This window comes from Lepidochelys kempii, chromosome 6, assembly GCF_965140265.1.
Source record: "Lepidochelys kempii isolate rLepKem1 chromosome 6, rLepKem1.hap2, whole genome shotgun sequence".
Lineage (NCBI taxonomy): Eukaryota > Metazoa > Chordata > Testudines > Cheloniidae > Lepidochelys > Lepidochelys kempii.
The window spans coordinates 101,917,290-101,941,570 of record NC_133261.1 but is presented as its reverse complement, the minus strand read 5'-3'; the positions used below and the strand labels follow the sequence as shown (position 1 = coordinate 101,941,570).

Below are 24,281 nucleotides of genomic sequence, written 5' to 3'. Positions count from 1 at the left end.
AGCAAATGGAAGGGGAGAAAGGAAGATAGAGATCTGAGTAGTGCAAAGAACAACAGATGTTAACTGACAGACCCTCCCACAAAAGTGAGAGACCTTCTAACAAAAGGTGTCCTGCTCATTTAGCCCCGCTTCTCTGATGACATTCATTCCCTAGTTATCTCTATACTTGTTGATGCATTTCCCATTGTTTTGATTTTTTTTTTTTTACCTATCCACACTTGTCTCTGCCAGCCTGTTATTCATAATCGCTAGGGCTCCCACCCCGCCAGAGAATCCATTATGTTTAGAACTAGAGTTCAACTGCCTTGGGTAGCCATTGGCAGTTTCTGACAGCTGTTTTTGCATGATAGCCAGTGACACTTTGTTGGAGGCTAAGAAGTCTTTCATGGAGATCATCTCTCCAGACAGCCGGCGTCCATCTGTGTCGCTCTCATTGACCCCATCAGTCTCAATGGAGATGTTCCGCCGGCTCCGGACATTCCCTGGCATCACAACATTCCTCCGTGACCTAAAGAATTTTCTTTGGCATCTGGGGCAGCACCTGCAATCCAGCTTCTTTAATATCCAGTTTATGGACTGTTTGATAACAATCGAGATCACATTAAATAAGGAATAGATACAGCAAACCCCCATGAATATGAAGACAAAGTTGCCAAATCGGTAAAGGCCTTGGCTTTCATACTGGGCATTTTGGCTACTGACCAGGTCACCAAAACCAATAGTGCTGAAGGCCACAAAGCAAAAGTAAAGTGAGTCAATGTAACTCCACCCTTCAATCGGTGTGTACATTGCAGAGGCACAACAGGAAATGATGAGTGATGCTACACATAAAATGAGCATGACATAGTACACAGATGGCTTCCACCCTGCCAAGCTGTCCACCTCAGAGTTCCCTGAGCCCCGCCGGCTGTCATGAGGGAGGATCCCTTTTCTCCTCAGCTGTCTCTCATGGCAGGATTTCATGATGTAGGCTATGACCGTGATCAAGCGCTCCAGGAACAGGTTAAAGAATAAAATGGTCCCTGCACATCCTATAAGGCCATAAAATATCAGAAAAATTTTTCCTCCAACGGTGGCTGGGGTAGTCATGCCGAACCCTGCAAGAAAAAACAGAAGAGTTGAGCAAAAATAACCCCTTAGTTACAAAAAGAAAAGGAGTACTTGTGGCACCTTAGAGACTAACCAATTGGTTAGCCTCTAAGGTGCCACAAGTACTCCTTTTCTTTTTGCGAATACAGACTAACACGGCTGTTACTCTGAACCCTTAGTTACAGCATCAAGGGTTTTGCCACATGCAAGCCAAAACAACCGGCAGGAAATCACTATGGCTCCTATTAGCTTTGAAAGAGTAGCTGGGAATTCTCTCCAAGTTCTACATGCTTATGACCCACATTATTCCAGTGCTAAAAATAAGCAGAGGGGCACTTCCCCCTAATTAGAAATGAAATGAAATAAATGAAAGCAAATACATTTGAAGAAAGAGCTGTTTAACTGAGGATCTGAGCTGCTATCTGCTGCAGAGGGCACTTTACCACAACTCTGTGCCCGGCTCCCTGTTTCAGAGCTAATCTTCTGAATTACTATGCTGACCTCTTTTTCTTGCATTCTGTTCTGCTTCATTGGCCTGATCAAAGTCCAGTGAAGTCAATAAAATAATTCCCATTTACTTCAACAGTCAATGAATGGATTAATCCTCACGGTCAGACCTATGTTGATTCATTACCAGATTTTCCCCTCTTTCCCACTTGCCCGGGCTCTGCTCCACAGTTCACATCTGTGCTGGAGCATTACAGGAGCGGCCCTGCTTTCCTGTCTTCTTCTGTGTTGCTTTCCAACTCAGATATGTTTTGCACCTTTGCAAATATTCCCACATGGATTTTTTTTCTTTCCAGTCTGAAAATCCCATTTTTGCTTGGGGCTAATATTTATTGAAAAGACAAAATTGCCCTAAATAGGATGTTTATAAAGAATCAAAATGAATAAATTTGTCTTAAATATGATGGGCATTAGAGGTAATATACATGTTGAATATGTTTGCTGTAGTCTGAACAGGGTCTAGAGAAGTTGAACAAGTGATTAATTAACTGTCCAATTAAGTTAAAGCAGTCTTGCTGAGAGAACAAAAAAATAGCACATTGAATAAGACACACATCTGCATTTGTTCTCCTCTGTCTGTAAGTGCAGAATATTAACTGCATGAAATAAAGGAACTAGAGAATTGGATATAAGGGAAATGTATTCAGTATTTCTAAGTGCATTGTTCTTGTGCCAGGAGAGACAAATAGAGGGTGGGGAGCTGGGAACATCCCTGTTTTTACATCTACAGCAGGCTGGAAGACATGGGGGTCAAATTTGTAGATACACAGCAGACCAAATTGCAAGTGGAGAGGAAGAGGAGGCCTGCACAGGATAAGTCCCATAGGGCACAGCAAAACCTGTGGCTGGCCCTAGGTAGTTAAGGCAGATTATTCTAAACTGTGTTGAGTTAGTGATGCGGCGTAACATCTGCTGGAGGCTTGATCCCATACCCATTCAAAATAACGTGAGTTTTGCCATTGACATAGCGGCTAGAGCCTGAGCCCAAACCCATAAAATTCATATCCCTTGTCATTTAAAATTCCTATCTGAGTGCACATTTCCATAGGTGCAAGCCGAACAGTAAAGGTTCTATAAAGACACCCAAACAGTCAAGACAGAAAACCCATTATGAATTGTAAATAATGGAAAACACAGGACATTAAATCAGAAAGCCAGTGAGCCCAGCTTCTGTTCCTTGTCCTTTCCCAGTGTGGGCTCAATTTTGACGTTTTGGAGAAAGAAAATGCTTTTTTCCTTTCTACTTATAAATCTCAAAATGTATTAATCGAAACTAATGATAATTTCGTGTAGTGCTAGATTGGAAAACCTAAAAGCACTGTACAGTACAGATATTAATCTAAATCTAACAATATTGTCTTCTGGGGGTTGTGGAAAAAATAAACGGTAGGCTTGTAGCCGCACTGCTAAATCAGTTTACAAAATGGCTTGTAGATCCATTCATGAAGAAATATTTTGGGCCAAACTCATTCCTGGTGTCACTTTATGGACTTCAGTGCATGATTCTAATTAAACATATTGTCATGCAAATAGCCTAGCTGGTCACTGCAAATACTGTATGATGGGAAATTGCTTCCTTTTTCTCTTGTTTTTTCTCTAGTGTGATGTCAGGGGTAGTGTCGATCATTCAGTGACTAAAGAGCAAATCAATAGAACTTATGTCTAGGTAAAAGTACCCATGCTTGTATACTCTGCAAACACAGCAGCTCTTTGCCAAAAATCAATCTCTTTGCTCGGCCAGAAAAAGCTCTAAAACCAAAACTCCCTCTTCCAATTAAACAACAAAACAGCATTGCTGCCTGTCGTCTGCTTTCATATACATTCTCCCTAAAACTTCAAAGGGTCTAGGTGGGGAACCTATTGTACCTGTGAATTAAATCAAAAAGATCATGTAGTGTCTAATCTCCCTTTGCTAAGCAAGCTAACTGAGAACCTAGCAACAGCAACCTCTGTCACCATCTGTCAGCTTCAGGTATCCTGGCTAGAACTGGTTGAAAAATGTTTTTTCCCTCCTGCAGCATAAAATTTCTACTTTTAGGCAAAAAAAGATATTTTTTTTTCAGCTGCCAACTGAAATACTGCTGCAGTGCCTCATGCTCCCAAGTCTCCTCTATGGGCTGGGCTCCCTGGTTGGACTACATCTCCCATGATACACCTCAGGCTCTCTTGTTGGCGAGGGAAGCAGTACATCTTAGGAGATGGAGTCCTACCAGGAAACCTGGTGCACAGAGCAGAATGGGAACATGAGGCACCTGAACTACAGCTCCTATGAGGCACTCTGGCAGCATTTCTGAATCAAAATATTTCAGTTTGTGGCATAAATATGTTGATTTTCAGATTAAACTTTTTCCGTTTTGGGGCAGTTTTTTGATGAAAAATGAAAATTCTGTGGAAAGCACACACTTTTTCTGAAAAAAAAACAACCTGTTTCTTCAAAAACCTATTTTTCTATTGAAAAACAGTTTTGACAGAATTTTTTTGACCAGCCCTAACACTGGATCCCTCTCAGCCAGGCTTCAGGCCATGATATGATATAGAAACACTTGTTGCTCTCGTGGTTAACTTCCTTCTCTCCATAGACCAGTGAAGGGGATCCATATTCATCCTTCTGGACCTCTCTGTGGCATTAGATATCATAGATCATCCTCATACAGCATGGATGCTTCAAGCTTGGGACCAGCTCTGGCAACACTGGAGCAGTCCCACTTCAGAAAGACTTTTTGCATTTTCTCTTCCTGTCAGACACAATCTGGCCCTTTATATTTGTACCAAGAAAAACATACTTTTCAGAACTAGAGAAGGAAGTCATTGCTACAGTCATGATCATATAATGTATCAGAGCTACAGACTGGAGTTTACACATGTGTATCACCGAAGAATGGAATAATCTATTTGTTTGAAAGATTTATACTTTAATATGAAGGAAATTTAGAAACAGCAGTGACAACATATTCTAAATATGTTCACAACCAGATAGTGGTGTCTCCTTTAGTTGTTGATTTCTTAGGCCATGGAGAGCACAGTCATAAAAATAGAGGGCTTTCAAGTATTCCTATTTCCTTGAACATGCAAGTCCCTGGATCTGATACAAAAAGAGTTTGAGGTCTTACTCCCTTAAAGATTCACTTCAGCCTTTAAGTAGCTGGCCATGCACATAGACCTTCCCATTATTTTTGCTGTCTTCTTCGGGGGTGTGAATACAGATTTGAACCTGCCAGTAATTATCCATTCTAAACATCACATTCACATTCTAAGCATCTAATCATTCACGCACTTTACCTACATGTTTTTTGGCAGGTGCAACTCAGGTACATACATCAGAAAATGTATCTCAAAATGTTGTTATTGGTCAATGTGGCACACAAATATGCATTCTCATTTTGTGAGTAGACTTCTGCCTACTTGCTTGAAAAATGTGGTCCTAGGAGTTACATGATTAGATATAATTACCATTCTCCTGTTCCTCACCTTGGAGTAGTTAATAGTGTGGACACAAAAGTGAACGTTAGGGATCTCAGTTGGATTGAGATTAGGGACTTTGGTTGGAGCCTGAGTGAACTGGACTAGGATCTATTTCAGGTGGACAGGAGAAACCAAGCAGTCCAAATTTAGACTGAAAAGGGTGATTCAAGAGGAGAAGGGAAACAGCTACATGAATAACTAGCACAGCAGGCTAGAGTGGTAGTGAAAGAGCAAGAAGTGAAGCCTCAGACTGAGAAAGGAATGAAGAGAATGAAACTATATGAGGAAATAACAACAGTGGGCAATACATGAAAAGAATATATTTATGTGAGGCAGAAATAAAAGGAAGAGAATTGCAGAATAAAAAAAGCATTGCATGTAATAATGGATGAAGATTTTTACGATATGAGTGGAGGATGTTAAAATCCGAATGATTAATACATTTTACTTTGAAAGTTGTTTTGTGACAGATGTCTTGAAACCCACTTATTGATGGACAAAATACACAGAAAGACTAGAGAAGACAGAATTATGTGTAATCAAGTGGAAATCAGTTGGGTTGGGAGTGGGAGAATTACATGTTTTTAAGATACTGACGAATATTCTATTCCCTCAATCCACAGTTGCCTGGATATGGCTATGTATTGTTGATATTGCTAGAAATGCACGACACAAAGGTTTCCAGTGAAAGTGAAGAAAGATTGTAGTATCAACAAGTTTTCTCACTTTAATTCAATTTCTATTTGTGTAAGAGCAAGGTTTAGGAATAAGTATCGTGAGCTGAGAGTTCACACAGAGTAAGCATCTGTGATCTGACAATATTGTAGGCATCTTTTGAAAAAGGATCTGCCATATATGGAAGGAAGAATCAATCTGTTGATAGAGAAAATCTGTGTCTTCCACAGGCTTGTGGCCTTTCTGTAGAGCCTGTTTTCTCTTGGGACAGAGATTTACTTCTACATAAATGAAGTCTCTGGCCTGTTTGGTGGTAGAAATAGATTTCTCTGTGTAAATCAATATACTACTCTGCTGCTAAATCTGGATCTAAAGCAACTGAAAAATCAGTACAAACAGAAGTGCAAGCATTTCCATTCGTCTTCATCAAAACCTTGCTAGGGCCAGTTAAATGCTAAGGTCATTAAACCAAGCCATACACAAATACCCAGTTTGAGTAATTAGAACACAAGTGTAAATATTACTGTATAACATCAAAATCAGGTAGCCACGGAGGGGTTTGGTTGTGAAAAGGAAAAGAAAATCAACATTAAGTCAGACCCGTTGTTTTCACTTCACAGATTTAAGCAGATAGTTATGTATATTGAACTGCTACTTCCAATCTTCCATTTGGATGTAACAAGTTATTGTTACAGCCTCACAATCTCTACTTCAGGATGAAGTTATTATAATGCCATCAAGTATCCCTGTCCTGGGCATGAGCTCAGTGTGCAAAGCTATCATCTCACCTCTCCCTCTTGGAAGTTACATACAGGAAGAATCAGCACTCACAACGTATGGTGTGAAATTCTTGCCCCATTGAAATCAAAGGAGGCTATGCTACTGATGTCAGTAGGGCCAAGATTTCACCTATGGTTCTCGTTCCATGAAAAGTGTAGACCACTTCCCATCTGTTTTTCTTTTGACACACCTGCTCCCTTGTTGTTCTTAATAGTCTAGAGGATATTCTTCACCTTGGCTTTCTGTCTTACCCATCTGTTTCCTATCCTTTTCCTCATCTGATATCAAGGTTTGCTATCTGGCTTTTAGAGAGAGCCGGTCAGGAATTTTCCAGTGGAATTGATTTTTTGCTAGAAAATGCATCTTCTGCAAAACTGAAATTTTAAATTTTCTGAAAAAAAAATTGATTTTCTGTCAGGAAATTGTAAATGAAATTTCATTTCAGTTAAGTTTGACCTGAATTGGAATATTTTGGGGTTTTGAACTGACCAAAAATTTTAATTTAAAATTAGTTCAACAAAAACTTAAAATACATATCCTTATCAGTACATTGTCTTATGGGAGATGTAGTTTGGGCCCCCATTCTCTCATATGGGCCAGGCTCCTTAGAGGACTACGTCTCCCATCATACAAAGTGAATTTCCCTCTGACTGATCTGCATGGTGCATCATGGGAGTCACATGACTCTGGGTCCATTATGGGTGATGTAGTCTGACTAGGGAGCCTGGCAAATAGAGATATCAGGCTCCTGAACTACAACTCGGATGAGGCAAATGTACCACTTTGGGGAAATGTAGTTTAATATTGAACTGACTCAAAATGAAGCATTCCAGATCCATTCAAGAAACCAAAATGAAACATTTTGATTTCTGAAATCTTGAATTGTTTAGCTCAAGCAAAAATGTCAATATGAAACATTTCAACATTTCCAAACTGAATTTTTTGTAATTTCTGTTCCATGAAAATTTTCAAAAAATGTCAACTCCTCTTTATTTCAATGAGCTTTGGATCAGAACCACAGTCCACTGGCTGAACATGTATCTGATATTACATTTCACTTTATCCAGATGGACTAAGTAGACATGCTCCTTAATAGCTTCAGTTTTTCCAATGTGATGTTTTTCTCTTTGCACTCTAATGTTAAACATTGAATATGGTTTGCTGAATATTCATCCTGATTTATGATTTCACTCTACTAGGACTAATTTTTCAGGGAATTACAATAAGTTTTACCTCCTATTAAAGTCAATGAGAGTTTTACTAGAGCACCACACAACTTTTACAAAAGTCCATTCTGCAGGGGCTCCTTCAGGAAGTTTTGCCTTAGAGCTAAGCTTCTGGTTTAAGAGCCGATATTTCAGATTTTACTTTAGAAGTATTGTCAAGGAAAATTGCATTAAATAAAGAGTGGAATGATGAAAGATTCTAGTAAACCAACCATGGGACTGAATGTGATCAAAGGAAAGCAAGTAGCTTGTGACTCTCAACATTAGCGTGATCAAAAGGGTTGATGAGCATCAGGAAGTGCTTCCCTAATAGAAAACCCTATTTTATGGACTGGCGTAAGTTTGACATTGACTAATGTGGTATCAAGATACTCTTCTCAGTCAAAACGGTAAGTTATGTTTATCATGAAAAATAAAGAGAGACAACAAATTTCAATTTTCTATAACAATTCACCCAATCTACAAAAAGGAAACAGACCCTCAACATGTTGTAGTTTCTATGAAAAAGGGGCCCAAAGAAAAAGTCAGACACTATACAAATTTTAGTCACATGGCCCTTTAAAAAACAGTCACAGCAAACATCAGCTGATGTCCTCTTTTCTACAGACAGCTATAGAAAAATCTAGTAGTGCATACATTTCAATAAATATTTTAAATGATACTGTAACACAAAACCAGAATGTTTATAGGCATTTTCACCTTTCTGAAAATGGAAATCCTAATGCATCCATCCCAACATACTGTTACTGTTCCACCATAAGACCAGGGGAATAGTAAGTGATGCAAATTGTGGTCATTTGGTCAGAGGGATCCTCTTACAGTCCCCCCATAAGGAGCTGATTTTAATATTCAAAGCTCTAAAATCCACATGCTTAGGGAGACTGTCTTGAAGAATCTCAACAGGGCCTAGAGTACAATTTATTATGTAAATTTGCGGTTTTCTGAACAAGAGGTTCCCATATTACATCCCTCCCCGCCCCCCAGTTATGAGCTTTCTTTACTTTTCAAAATGCTCCAAAATCCATGTGCATAATGAGATTATTCCCCAGAAAAGACTCTCGTCCATTCCCCCTTGCTGCCTCTACATGGTAGATATGTCATCAGGTACCACTTTCCTTCCTCTCCATGCCCCTCCAGCCCTACTGGAGGACTCCTTGTGCCTTTCTCAGCTATCCCGCCCCTGATGGACATCACAGCACTTTATCCTTCCAGTTGATACAGAACACTGTAGAGGCACTGCACATGGGGACACCAGAAGAAAATGTCAGACTGTGTCCACACTGCATTTAGGGTAGGCTTAGTGAAAACCAGCTGGCTACGCCTGGCTTATACTCGAGCATTTCATCTGCTCTGCACAAACTGCTCCAGAGTTGCCAAATGTGACCATTCCTTGATCCTTGTTCTAAGGATTCCCTCTGAAGCATTGCCTGCACTTACTTCTGCCCTGTACTGTATTGTCATGTATGGCACCAGACTGCTACAAATCCCCAGGGCAAGAATAGAATATCATGCGCCTCTGCATGCACAACCTACTATAATTCTGCATAGAAATGGGACGTTCACAGTCCCTTTGGATGCAAATGAACCTCTCCTCCTGTCTCAGTGTGTGTTGGGGCAACCTGCTGCAAGTAATCCCTGTGCCAGTCAAAAAAATTGGGAGCAAGGCTGTTGGAGTGCTTGCATATGAATGAGACAATACAGTTGTGTGGGACACAACACAACACATAAAATGGATACACTTACTTAGGGCTTGTCTACTCTACAGGTTATATCAGTATAACTTATGTCGCTCAGTGGTGTGACTAAGCCACCACCCTGAATGATGTAAGTTACACCGAACTAAGCACTGGTGTGGACTGCGCTATGTTGGTGGGAGAAGCTACTGCCTCTTGCGGAGGTGGCTTTATTATGCTGATGGAAGAGCTCTCTGCCATCGGCTCTTAAACATAATGGTTTCATCAGCAGACATGCTACAACTGTGCTACTGTAGCGCTTCTAGTGTAGACTAGCCCTTGGTCATCCCTTATGTTTGGATATTATAGGGCAGTCCTGGCAGTACCATACATTCTACATCTCCAGTGGCTCTTGGCAACTCCAGGGGGCAGTGTTAGGCTGTAGGGCAGGGCTGATATGTATCTTAACTCTGTATTTCCTGATTTCCACTTTGTTATACCTTAACTCTCTATTTCCTGGTTTTCAGAAGATAAAGTATAGGCCACTCAATATCCTGGAAGGGTACAAGGCACTGCTGGTCAACTCCAACTCTGATTAGTGACTTTGGGGGCACTGAATTTATGTGTGTGGAGGAGCAGAGGGGAGATGATGATACATTTTTCAATCCATCTTAGATCTTGAATGCAGTGTTTTTTTTCATAATGGTGCAAAATTTCTGTCTTGTTACTGCTCCAGCAGGCTTGATTTCCTTTTTGAATATGTGTGTGTTTGCTATCAGTGTTATAATTAGATACTCCAGTCCTTTCCCAGAAAAAGGAGGTGGACAGAAAGAGGGGCTAACACTATAGCAACAGTAATGAGTCACTATGATGCTGCTAATATTGCAATGGCTTTGCAATTTAACCTACAATCAGAGCTCTTTGATTGTCTGTGATGTTGTGCTTATACTTATAATGCCTTTTCAACCAATGAATTTAATTTTTGCCCTTAGTTTAATGTATCAGTTCAATTTCTTGTTGTATTTCTGATGTGATTAAAAATTCCTTGGCCCGGCAGCCTTATTTTGCCACCTATGGGATCCTGTTACTATCCCAGGATGCATTGCCTGTTGTACCCAATTCTTTAGAGCTCAATGGTGGCTTTGTAGTCAGGCACCTGGAGGCGTGTGGCACCTGGAGGTACCTAGCATTCAGGGGAACACCCTACTATTACACCCCTAAGAGCAATTAACAGTGTTGGGGATAGGGAGTGTCAGCTAACTTGCTCCATCATTGTTCAAGGCCCCATTTGGGGAGGCTAGTTCCCACAAGTAGTGGGATTGTGCCTGGCCCCTATACAGTGGAGGAGAGAAGACAGGTTTGATGTTTATGCCCTCCCTTATTCCCTGCCCAGGGGCAGCCACAATCAGGCCCTGCATTAGAAATCAGCACACCAGTCATAATGTGTGTGTCTTATAAAGCAGTGGTGGACTCATCCTGTAATCCTTACTCACATGAATAGCCCTGTTGAAGCCAGTGAGAGTGGATAAAGAAAACAATGAAACCCTTAGACTGATTATTATAAATAAAGGCACATCTCACAAACACACTCAAGGGCTCCCTCCCTGAGATAAGTTGTGAAAGTGACTGAGCATTCCACTCCTTTAGTGAATACCATTTAAGGAGCCAGTCACAAGGGTGATGGATTCTAGTGCTTTAGAGTTACTGAGAGAGGGAAGGCATGAAAACAAGACTAACTTCTTAGTTTTAAAACTACAATCATAATTACAGGTTTCAGAGTAGCAGCCGTGTTAGTTTGTATTTGCAAAAAGAAAAGGAGGACTTGTGGCACCTTAGAGACTAACAAATTTATTTGAGCATAAGCTTTCGTGAGCTACAGCTCACTTCATCGGATGCATTCAGTGGAAAATCATAATTAGTTATTCCTGATCTGCTTTAAAAGGTGGCTAGAGTAAAGCTCCTGAACTATAATCTCCATAAATTGCCTCTTTCATGTTCTAACTGCGTGAAACATTCAGCTTTGCTTTGCTGTCCTCTACCTGCCAGGCTAAACTGTCATGCTGCAGCTTATCACTTTATCACTTAATCAGAAGGAAACTTATAAAGCATTCAGATCATCCTCATGTTAGAAATAACCAGATCAGCCAGATAAACAATGTCATGGCTTGTTGGGTAAATCCGTATCTTATCCAGTGGTACAACAACATGAAAATAGCTGGGTTATGGGGAACCAGGAATAAACATCCACAACACTTTACACTGCATCAAGGGGGCATCAACACAGTAATAAAAAATCAGGGGAAATATTTCCCTCTTCTATCCCAGTGGTTGCAACAATGGTCTTGTATATTTAAACTGACTGTTGCTCTACTTTCCTCTCATAGAATAATAGAATATCAGGGTTGGAAGGGACCTCAGGAGGTCATCTAGTCCAACCCCCTGCTCAAAGCAGGACCAATCCCCAACTAAATCATCCCAGCCAGGGCTTTGTCAAGCCTGACCTTAAAAACTTCTAAGGAAGGAGATTCCACCACCTCCCTAGGTAACGCATTCCAGTGTTTCACCACCCTCCTAGTGAAAAAGTTTTTCCTAATATCCAACCTAAATCTCCCCCACTGCAACTTGAGACCATTACTCCTTGTTCTGTCATCTGCTACCACTGAGAACAGTCTAGAGCCATCCTCTTTGGAACCCCCTTTCAGGTAGTTGAAAGCAGCTATCAAATCCCCCCTCCTTCTTCTCTTCCGCAGACTAAACAATCCCAGTTCCCTCAGCCTCTCCTCATAAGTCATGTGTTCCAATCCCCTAATCATTTTTGTTGCCCTCCGCTGGACTCTTTCCAATTTTTTCACATCCTTCTTGTAGTGTGAGGCCCAAAACTGCACAGAGTACTCCAGATGAGGCCTCACCAATGTCGAATAGAGGGGAACAATCACGTCCCTCGATCTGCTAGCAATGCCCCTACTTATACATCCCAAAATGCCATTGGCCTTCTTGGCAACAAGGGCACACTGTTGACTCATACCCAGCTTCTCGTCCACTGTAACCCCTAGGTCCTTTTCTGCAGAACTGCTGCCGAGCCATTCGGTCCCCAGTCTGTAGCGGTGCATGGGATTCGTCCGTCCTAAGTGCAGGACTCTGCACGTGTCCTTGTTGAACCTCATCAGATTTCTTTTGGCCCAATCCTCCAATCTGTCTAGGTCCCTCTGTATCCTATCCCTCCCCTCCAGCGTATCTACCTCTCCTCCCAGTTTAGTATAATCTGCAAACTTGCTGAGGGTGCAATCCACACCATCCTCCAGATCATTTATGAAGATATTGAACAAAACTGGCCCCAGGACCGACCCTTGGGGCACTCCACTTGATACCAACTGCCAACTAGACATGGAGCCATTGATCACTACCTGTTGAGCCCGACAATCTAGCCAACTTTCTATCCACCTTATAGTCCATTCTTCCAGCCCATACTTCTTTAACTTGCTGGCAAGAATACTGTGGGAGACAGTGTCAAAAGCTTTGCTAAAGTCAAGGAACAACACGTCCACTGCTTTCCCTTCATCCACAGAACCAGTTATCTCGTCATAGAAGGCAATTAGATTAGTCAGGCATGACTTGCCCTTGGTGAATCCATGCTGACTGTTCCTGATCACTTTCCTCTCCTCTAAGTGCTTCAGAATGGATTCCTTGAGGACCTGCTCCATGATTTTTCCAGGGACTGAGGTGAGGCTGACTGGCCTGTAGTTCCCAGGATCCTCCTTCTTCCCTTTTTTAAAGATGGGCATTACATTAGCCTTTTTTCAGTCATCCGGGACTTCCCCCGATCGCCATGAGTTTTCAAAGATAAAGGCCAATGGCCCTGCAATCACATCCACCAACTCCTTTAGCACTCTCGGATGCAGCGCATTCGGCCCCATGGACTTGTGCTCGTCCAGCTTTTCTAAATAGTCCTGAACCACCTCTTTCTCCACAGAGGGCTGGTCACCTCCTTCCCATGCTGTGCTGCCCAGTGCAGTAGTCTGGGAGCTGAACTTGTTCGTGAATACAGAGGCAAAAAAAGCATTGAGTACATTAGCTTTTTCCACATCCTCGGTCACTAGGTTGCCTCCCTCATTCAGTAAGGGGCCCACACTTTCCTTGACTTTCTTCTTGTTGCTAACATACCTGAAGAAACCCTTCTTGTTACTCTTAACGTCTCTTGCTAGCTGCAACTCCAGGTGTGATTTGGCCTTCCTGATTTCACTGCTGCATGCCTGAGCAATATTTTTATACTCTTCCCTGGTCATTTGTCCAATCTTCCACTTCTTGTAAGCTTCTTTAAGATCAGCAAGGATTTCACTGTTAAGCCAAGCTGGTTGCCTGCCATATTTACTATTCTTTCTACACATCGGGATGGTTTGTCCCTGTAACCTCAATAAGGATTCTTTAAAATACAGCCAGCTTTCCTGGACTCCTTTCCCCCTCATGTTATTCTCCCAGGGGATCCTGCCCATCAGTTCCCTGAAGGAGTCAAAGTCTGCTTTTCTGAAGTCCAGGGTCCGTATTCTGCTGCTCTCCTTCCTTTTCTGTGTCAGGATCCTGAACTCGACCATCTCATGGTCACTGACTCCCAGGTTCCCATCCACTTTTGCTTCCCCTACTAATTCTTCCCTGTTTGTGAGCAGCAGGTCAAGAAGAGCTCTGCCCCTAGTTGGTTCCTCCAGCACTTGCACCAGGAAATTGTCCCCTACACTTTCCAAAAACTTCCTGGATTGTCTGTGCACCGCTGTATTGCTCTCCCAGCAGATATCAGGGTGATTGAAGTCTCCCATGAGAACCAGGGCCTGTGATCTAGTAACTCCTGTGAGTTGCCGGAAGAAAGCCTCGTCCACCTCATCCCCCTGGTCCGGTGGTCTACAGCAGACTCCCACCACAACATCACCCTTGTTGCTCACGCTTCTAAACTTAATCCAGAGACTCTCAGGTTTTTCTGCAGTTTCTTACCGGAGCTCTGAGCAGTCATACTGCTCCCTTACATACAGTGCTACTCCCTCACCTTTTCTGCCCTGCCTGTCCTTCCTGAACAGTTTATAACCATCCATGACAGTGCTCCAGTCATGTGAATTATCCCACCAAGTCTCTACTGTAGAGGAGCAGAGTGGACATTCTATGTAATATCAGGCAATAAGAATGGCTGGGAAACTGGTCTACTCTTAATTTTTGCTGGCATGACTATGTCTGGAGTGTTAAAAAAAAAATCACTCTTCTGACATAGCTATCTCAGCAAAAGCCCTGGAGGAGAAGTACTTATACCAGCAAAAAAACGTCCTTTTGCCAGAATAGGGCAACTGCTATAAGTCTTACCAGCAAAAGCACTCTTTTTCTTGGATAGCTGAGCGACCCTAGAACTGCGTTGCTAGTACAGCTATACTGGTGTAACTACTAGAAAAGCATCCCTAGGCTGGTCTATACCTAGACACACCCAACAGACGTTGTTACACAGACCTTTGCCCTGATAGAGACACTACTTTAGACTTCCGTCAACCTAGCTACCACCTCTTGAGGGGGTGTATTTAATACAGTGATGGAAAAACTCCTTTCTTTGCTGTGGCAAGTGTCTACATTGCAGCTCTAAAGCAGCAAAGCGGCAGAACCACAGCTGTGCTGCTGTAGTGCTTGTAGTGTAGACTTATCTCTAGTGCTGATGTGTCTATACCAGCAAAACTGCACTTTTGCTAGTACAGCTTATTCCAGACTGCCCGAGCACAATACGTAATACTAGCAAAAACTCAGGGGCTTTAGCTGGCAGAGCTGTTGGTCACACACTGCACCCTGACTGACACAGGTATGCCAACAAAAGTTCATAGTGTAGACCTGGTGTAAGAAGGGAAAAGGTTAATGTTGCAAATGACAGTAAGTCGACTTACAACAGAAGGAAGAGACAAGTCTTTGCTGAAAGATTCAGAGTTTAGGATATTGAGATGTCCTTGGGAACGGCTGCAGCACGTTGTCCCAAATCCCTGAAAACAGCAGAACGGGATGTGTACAACTGACAAAGCAAAAAATTGCCTATCGCAATTCATTGTGATAGCTGAACACACATATACGTTATTTGAATGGAGCTGGGAGCCTACATCTGAAGTCAGTCACTGTTTGGTGAGATCCTCTCTCTCTCTCACACACACACACACACACCCACCCACACACAGAGTTTCCAGTCCTCTTCCTTGACTACATGGTAGAAGAATCATTTACTGTAACAAACATTTTACAAAATGATTTTTAAACAAAATGGGACTGCCTGGTGTGCAACGACATTTAATTCATTGATGGTCCTCCCTGCTGTCTCGTGCATAGGGCTTCTTAGTGGACCACTGCAGAGGAGGATGTTCAGAGTGCTCTGGAAAGCAGCTGGCATGCATAGCAGCACTCATTTTCCCTTTATTCTAGTCCATCTGCAGATCTCCCTAGCTGAGTGGACTATGCAGTTTACACCCTGGGATCCAGACAAGTCCCTGCAGGGCTGTATAGATCTGTATGTAAATGTTGGGAATTTCTCCAGAGATACTGTGGCTGGGTCTAACTATAAATATGCTCCCATGCCAAGTGACCTGGCTCCTTGGTGAGCTGTGACTCTGACCTCGACAGGGCTCTGTTGCTGTTTCATTCAGTATAATGTCACATTTGTAATTTCATATCAATGGTTCAGACAAGCTTAGAAGGATTTTAACCCTCCATAAAACTCCTGCAGGGTCAATTCCATTCAAAAAAGGCAATATTGAAGTTGAAGCTAATGCCAGAACATGTTTTGGTGAAACAATCAAAAACTCCCTAGATCAACCACCTGGCCCACTTTTTCTTATGCTTAGAGATTTCCCTCTCTCTCTAATCTCACTGGCAGACAGCACTGTCTCTACTGTCTCCAACGATGTTATATTATTCTTTAAGAAGGTGGAGACCAAACCATAAAGTACGTAGCGCTTTCCCCCATAATTATATTTAACCAAATGTTTAATCAGTGCTAGAACTAGTCTCATTCCAACCATTAAAAGTTTTCTTCTTCATTTGCACAGCCTTGCCACATAAATCTGTAGTCACAAACAATAACGGAAAACAATGCCTAAAGGGAAGTGAAATTCTGGAATCTCTTTTTATGGTCCCCATTAGGGAGTTACCTGAGCACCTCCCAACCTTTAATGTCTTTATCCTCACACCATCTCTGTGAGGTAGGGAAGTGCTATTATTCCCATTTTAAAGATGCAGCACAAAAACTAAGTAACTTGCTTAAGGTCACACAGGAGTTCTGAGATGGAGCAAGGAATTAAACCCAGGTCTCACAAGTCCTCAGCTCTAACCATTAAACCATGCCCCCTCTTGGCCCAATCTTTCCCCATCTTTCATAATGCATAAGTAATGATGCAACATTTGGCCCATTGTCACTCAGCTTTAAGGAGTCTGAACAATTCAAGCTCAGGGTTCATTCAGGTAGATGCTATTGAACAAGCACTTGTCCACGTGAGTAGTCCCCTTACAGCAATGGGACTACACACTGCAGCTGCAATTTTGAAAGCTGCCTAAACGATTTGAACGTCCAGTTTCCATTCATTTCCATTCATTTTGTCCAAATTCCTCAGATGGCTTTGAAAATCCCACCTGCTATTAATATTTTGCAGGATCAGGCCCTAAAAGAAACATAGATCTCTAAATATACACTTGAGAGTATTTTCCCTCCATTTAGCAAAAATATTGAATTGCTAAAGTGAATCTATTATTCCAGTACAATCCCTACTGGAGCCTGACAAACAGAACCAAGAATACCATCCTTATTTCTGCCTTGTTCTTTTGAATAAAACCCCAACATGAGCAAACTCTTGATGACTTCTCCACCAAGTAATCTCATAGAACAGGAGAGGCAAAATTTGTTAATTTTGAGATTTTTACATACTCTTCCACAGTTTTTAAAAAATACATTTCCTCTTCCTTTGTAAACCAGGTTTAATCGCTATTCACTACATCTTATCTCAAAGAGTGTATTTAAAAAAAAACAACAACAAAAAAACAAGCAGAGGAATACAGTTTGAACTCTTATCTGTGTTTTCAATGCTGTAGACAAAGTCATCCCTGAATAGTTCTTATGGTCTAGATAAAGAAAGAATATGATAGGCACAAGCTTCTCAGATATGAATTTAAAAGAAACATAAATGCTATAGCAAAGCTAAGGGAATGAGATAGAAAGATGCAACATGGATAAGTACTATGCCATTCATGTGCAAACCCATCAAGTTTAAAAAACCTGTTACATCTTTAGACTTAACAAGAAGTCCTGTAGAAATTCAACAGTAAACATTTGTTCCATGCGAACTAACCATAACAAGAGAGAATTCAGAATTCTTAGAAGTTGTTCCCTTTAAAATCTGCAATTACTTTATTATTGGAGCACTTACAATTTAACCCCCCAAAATGCTTCATTGCTTGATGCTAAAAAAAATACTAGATTGTCCTCCTCATTTCACAGCATGGCCATTTGTACCAATACCTTCCTCTTTCAGAATGATGAAAAACAGAGGGAATTGGAGCCAATACAGTTCAGCTAATTAACTGTGCTTTAGGTGGGTGTCATCTTTCCTAAAATCATGTTAAATGCTTGAATTTTGTAGCTAATTAGTTTCAGTTCCAATGGGCAGAGTGTATATTTATGTATATATTAATACAGAAGAATCCAGTTTTTCAAGCAGTAATTACATGGTGCTGATTTTAGTGTAGCTGGATTTTCCTACCTGTACAACTGACAAAATCACTGGAAGCAGGAATATTCTAGGCCTAATTGCCAGTGCAATTTAAAGAATAACTATTAATGTGATGTGAGCGGGATCAGAATCTAGCCCATAATGGGGCTCCAATACTAACTCTAGGTGTCACAATAACAATAATCATTGCCTAATGCTGACAAGTGTAATAAATAAAATAATAAAGTCATATTCTGGGGTGCAATTCAGACCAGTGATGGGTTGTGTCACTACTTGCCCTGTAACCCTTATGTGCCTTAAAAGCTTTGCTACTGTAACTCTCTACCTGGGACGTTCACAGCCAGCAATAAGCATGCAGGTCACACCCTGAGGCTATGCCTACACTGCAAATAGACCCCCACTAGCATGGGCCAGCTGACTCAGGCATGCTTAGCTTGGTCTGATGGGCTGTTTAATTGCAGTGTAGACATTTGGGCTTAGGCTGCAGCCTGAGTTCTGGGACCCTCCAACCTTGCAGGGTCCTAGAGACTGGGCTCCAGCCCAAGCCCAAATGTCTACACCACAATTAAACAGCCCCTTAGCCCCACCCCCATGACCCTGGTCACCTGGCACAAGGTAGCTGCAGGTTTTTATTGCAGTGTAGACATACCCTGAGTGTTTGTGTGCTGCACATCCTTGGATCAGCAACTCTGACCCTAGCATCCTGCCAGCAACACACCAGTCACACTCCCTGGTTCCTACCTTGCCTCTCTAATATCCTGGGCCCAGCATGGCTACAACACTGCAAACTATTATCATTAGTGAAATTCATCCCTGTGCAAAGGCTCAACATGAGGCCTATATGCCCACTTAAGCATTTAAAATATGTCACAGGCCTTGTGCTGGCGCTCTGTGCAGAGATGGATTTCATCCTCTGGGTGCCACAGCTGGGATTATACCATGTGTTTTTGAAGAGTCTTTCTTATCCATTTTTTATTCTTTTAGGTGACCGATGGACATTGAAACACCAGGCAGGACTTGACTAAATTTCCTCTTTGATACACTATGGAGGATGTGGTTTCACACAGCAAGGACATGAGATGTGGAGCTGTGCATTACAATGAATGGATCTCTGCAATCAAAGCACACAAATATTAAATGATAAAAACAAAATGAGTAAACGTGTCCTTTCTGCCAGCATCTTACACCTCTAGAAGATGGATTCTTCATGCAGTTAGTGTTATGGAATCCTTTGTGATTTATATGGCACCCATCACCTGGGTATCTCAGGGCCTGATCCTGCAACCATTGAAATTAGTGGGAGTTTTGCTATTGATTTCGGTGGGAGCAGGATCGAAGTATAAAATGCAGAACCAAACTAGGAAGAGCAAAAGAGTGGTGCAGCCTGGAGGTCATGTATTCTCTAATGTACTATTCACCTCTCTCACAGGTTCCATAGGTTTGCATAGAATTGTCCAGGATCACACAGCAACACTGTATAGCCTGGTAGCTTTACCTGCTAAATGAATGAGCAAGCCACATGACCTTCTAATCAACACTGCCTTGAAAGCACAGAATTTTATTTACAGGAGATGAGAATTCACTTGCTGAGAGACCAGATAGTGTGCTATTGAGACCACTTGGACACTCGATACAGCTCAAAAAATATTGGTATGATACACAGATCTTCACTGCGGAGCAAATCGTGAAATCATTATCAAGTCTTTAGCCAAGCACAATGCCCAGTGAATGAGTAACAACTTCAGCCCCATCCCTAAATATAAGGGGCTTTATTCATTCCCTAGGTTTTGGTGGCTGGAGCTGGTACAACCTAGGATTGGAGTCCCCATCGTTGTAATTCATTACCTTCTCCCTGACATATATGGTATAATGCTTCTATGGGGGTCAGAGCAGTGCTAATTACTGAATGAATGATTCACAGTTAATAGCATATTCAGATCAGTTCTCCCCCCAGCCCCCTACATGGCTGCATTGGGGCTCCACGATCTTAGGTATGGGCGAGAGGGTGAGGGAACAGGGAGCAAGAGCTGTACTCTGGGAATTCCTGTCCAAGCAGGTGGGCAGGAAGGGGACAGTCGGGATGGGGAGCGGAGCTGCCCCCCCAACTTGGGCTGACTACCGGAGCTGGGCCAACATGATGGGTGTGGAGTACGCTATACCCGGTAAAGTGCTGTAGCAAATTCCTTCTCCACTTCAGGAGCAAGAGACATCATAGTGAGTGAATCTAATTGCTCCACCAGGGCTCTGCCTAGTGCAGGGCAGCTGCATAATACCTCATACTGAGGGCACTGAGCAAACCCCAGAGTTAATTTTGCCTCTTTCCCTGTCTGCAAATTGTCTCAGAGCAGATGGTGATTTTTTCAAATTCACATTGTTCTAAATTATTTCTGGAATGATTTCTCCAAACAATCCCTGGTCTGTAAATTCTTCCCAAACAGTTCAGTTCCAGTCCTTGGTATCATAGGTCAGGTTACGATTTAGTCATGGAGGTCATGGCAGTCACAAATTCCGTGACTTTGTCAGCCTCCGTGACTTCTGGGGTTCAGGTGGAGGAGGTGTGACTGTGTGCCCCTGCCCTGCATCTAGAGCTGGATGGAATCAGGACCCTTCAGCCCCAGCCCAGCAGCTTCCTTGGGAGACTGCAACCAGGCCAGGGGCTGCAGCTGGGGCCCTGTGCCAGAGCCCTCCGGCATCCCAGACTTGGTGGGGGATGCAGCTGGGGATGAGCACCTCTGCCCCGCAGCTTCCACCAGGGGCTGCAGCCAGGACCGTGCAACCCTGCCCCAGCGTTGTCCCAGGCTTGGCAGTGGCTGCAGCCATGGGCCACTTGCCCCAGCCCTGCAGTGCCGTGGGCTTGGTGGGGGCCACGTGGCCCAGCCCCTCAGCATCCTGGGGGCTGCAGTCGGGGCTGTGCACCCCAGCCCCGCAGAGTCCGGGGCTTGGCAGGGTTGCAGCTGGGGCCATGAGCCCCCCCTTCCCCCCCACTGTGGCCCAGGCTTGGCAGGGGCTGCAGTCGGGCCAGGCACCATTATCCCGCTGCTGGGCCAGCTCTGGAGCAAGAGCTGTGGGTTCCCTGTGGCCGCAACCCCTGCTGCGGCTACTGGACTGGGGGCTGTGGTCCCGGTCATGGCAGGGGGCTTGGCCTGTCAGTCCCCCTGGCCCACATGGGATTCCATTCCTCTCCCTACCTAGCCCTGCCTCCAATTATTTTTAGTAAAGTAAGGGACAAGTGATGGCTCTGTGAATTTTTGTTTATTGCCCATGGCCTGTTCATGACTTTTACTAATAAATAACCGTGAAAAAATCTTAGCCTTAATCATAGGTGCTGGAAATAGAGATACTGTGGGTACGGCTTGAAGTGGTTGCCATCAAAGACAGGGTTTACAGTTTGGTTCAGTGGCTCTCAGTACCCCCGCTATGCAAATTGTTCCAGCTGCCCTGCTTGGTATTCAAAAGTCAAACTATGTTGCTTGGTTCTGATTGGACATGTAGATCACATGGTATGGTTTCTCTTTCCTGTCTGGACAGAATTAGAATTGGAACTTGTGCTCCTGTGTGGAGCACTTGCAATTACAAATTCAAAATTCACTTCCCAAAAATACCTTTCCACAGTCACTCACAACTCCCTCCCTCCACAGACGTTCCTGCCAGTTAGATAATCAAGTGAATTGGTTTAGAAATATAAATATGTTTAGAAAATGTTATGCAGTATTTGCTCAGTGGGCACAATGGAGAGTATAAAATAAATATATTTTTAAGTGGAACCAACCATGAAGTCCTTATTCTGACTGTTCACAGGCAAAACGCATATTGACTTAAATAGAAGTTTTGTCTGAGTAAGGATTGAGTAAAATTTTCAGGATCTGGACCAATAATAACCATTCCAAAGTACATCAGACAAGAGAGTAAAGACACCAGTTTATAGTTGGTAAGCCACTGACAAATGTCTCAATCTTTTGAGGTACAGAGCACCCTCATCTCCAAACAATTTCATTGGGAACTGGCTATGCTCAACATCTTGCAGGATGCAGCCCCAGAAGAGTGACTGCACTGGCCAGTTTGTGTTCAGTATCACAAAGTACTTTTGGTCCTACCATATAAAAGCCCATTAGATTATGAATTAAAAATCAATGGGCTTCAACCTCATTCCAAATGCATGGGAGTACATCACAATGTGGTGGAAACTCCACTGCTGTGCAAATTGTGCACACAAGTGTAATTGAGTAGTTAGAGGGGCAAGGTGGGTGAGGTAATATATTTTATTGGACTAACTTCTGTTGGTGAGAGAGACAAGCTTTCGAGGTTATTCTCGCAACAGAGTGTTATTATATCTTGGGACCAACACAGCTGCAACATCATTGCATACAATAATAGAGTAGTTGACTTTTAAACCTGTATATTTATATGCACACATACTGGAGTAGAGAATGAATACACACAGACACAGGTAGCACTACATGTACAAATGACACATTTTAAAGGGAAAAGCATGCTGTTTTCACCATTGTTATGAGTGCATTAACAAGCAAGTATCCCTTCCCTACAAATCAATTTAGATTTGAATAGGGTGTTTTAAACCTGAAAACATATACCTTAAACTCCAAATAGTTAAAGTCTCTCCATATACTACTACAGTATATATGAAATCACAGATTTTTTTTCAATAACAAACTAGCAATTCCTACAATGTGCCAAACAGCCTTGTGTATTATTCACCAGTTAAAATGCACAGTGCTGTGTAACTGACTTTCTACATCTGCTATATAACGAGTGAATGCCTTCAAGTTTGCAAGGAGTAGGTTGTATTGTACCCTGCATTGTCCTCCTTTTGTTTTCATTGTGTGGCCACTGACTGAGGAAATCTGATGATTCAGGTGAACATACCAATGGCATTGCAATGTTTTTAATGTGAGGAAATCATCACACCTTTCTCTCAAGGACTTGACTCAGTAATGGTGAATTCTTTCTGGGTGTGGCTGTCATCATCAGTCAGTTAGTTTGATAGCTGCCAAAAGACAATTGTCACAGGGTGACACTAGCCTTTTAAGAGGGAGCAGGGTCAGAGCACAACTTATCAGCTGACCCCAACTGGGCTATACCCAAAGGCACCTGGGCCCTAGGAGGGAAAGCATGGGTGAATCAGGTCAGGCCTGAGATGATCAGGTGGGAGTGGGAACGGTAGCAAAGACCTAGAGTGACTGAAAGGTAAAGGAGAAAAAACTCTGGAAGCTGGAGCCCAGGTTGGGCTGAGAAATTGTTTGTGTTTTGTCTTCCCAGTCCTACTTCTTGTTCAGCCAATTGCTAAGACAAACGAGTTTGTTTACATTTAATGAAGATAATGCTGCCCACTTCTTATTTACAACGTCACCTGAAAGTGAGAACAGATATTTGCATGGCACTTTTGTAGCCAGTATGCAAGGTATTTACGTGCCAGATATGCTAAACATTCATATGCCCCTTCATACTTCAGTTTGTAGACTCTAAAATTTTACATTGCTTTGGTTTTGGGTGGAGTTATGTAAAAAAAATTTCTACATTTGTAAGTTGCAGTTTCACAATAAAGAGATTACACTACAGTACTTGTATGAGGTGAATTGGAAAATACTATTTCTTTTGTTTATCTTTTTTACAGTGCAAATATTTGTAATAAAAATAATATCAAGTGAGCACTCTACACTTTGTATTCTGTGTTGTAATCAAAATCAATATATTTGAAAATATAGAAAACATCCACAAGTATTTATAATAAATTTAAATTTCTATTCTATTATTAAACAGTGTGATTAAAATTGCAATTAATCATGACTATTTTTTAATCTTGTGATTAATTGCAATTCATTTTTAATTGTTTGATAGCCCTATTAACTAATAAGTAACACACAGCTTAATAGTTTCTTGCATGTGTCAGAGTCTGTGTGCACACTAATAACACTTCACCCTGCAACTAAGGTGGAAATTCTATGTTCCCTCTACAATTCCACTAAGATTCCCATTTAGCATTTAAAGGCATATTAATTGTCTCCATCCCATGAGCTTTGAATCACAAATGGATCTTCTCAGCCTTCCACACTTTATCAGGTTTTGCTGTAGGTTTGCCACATCTATTTCTCTTCTAGATTTTCATTTGGGCATGACAAGAGCCATAG

General features: G+C 42.2%; 1 protein-coding gene across 1 annotated transcript in view; it reads right to left on the bottom strand.

Moving 5' to 3' along the window:
* Positions 1-204: 204 nt before the first annotated feature.
* The window catches only part of KCNK13 (potassium two pore domain channel subfamily K member 13), a 124,659-nt gene continuing 100,582 nt past the window's right edge, over positions 205-24,281 (bottom strand). The window contains exon 2 of the mRNA XM_073350698.1: positions 205-1,097. Coding sequence (XP_073206799.1) covers positions 205-1,097 — 893 coding nt within the window. The remainder of the gene's footprint in view (positions 1,098-24,281) is intronic.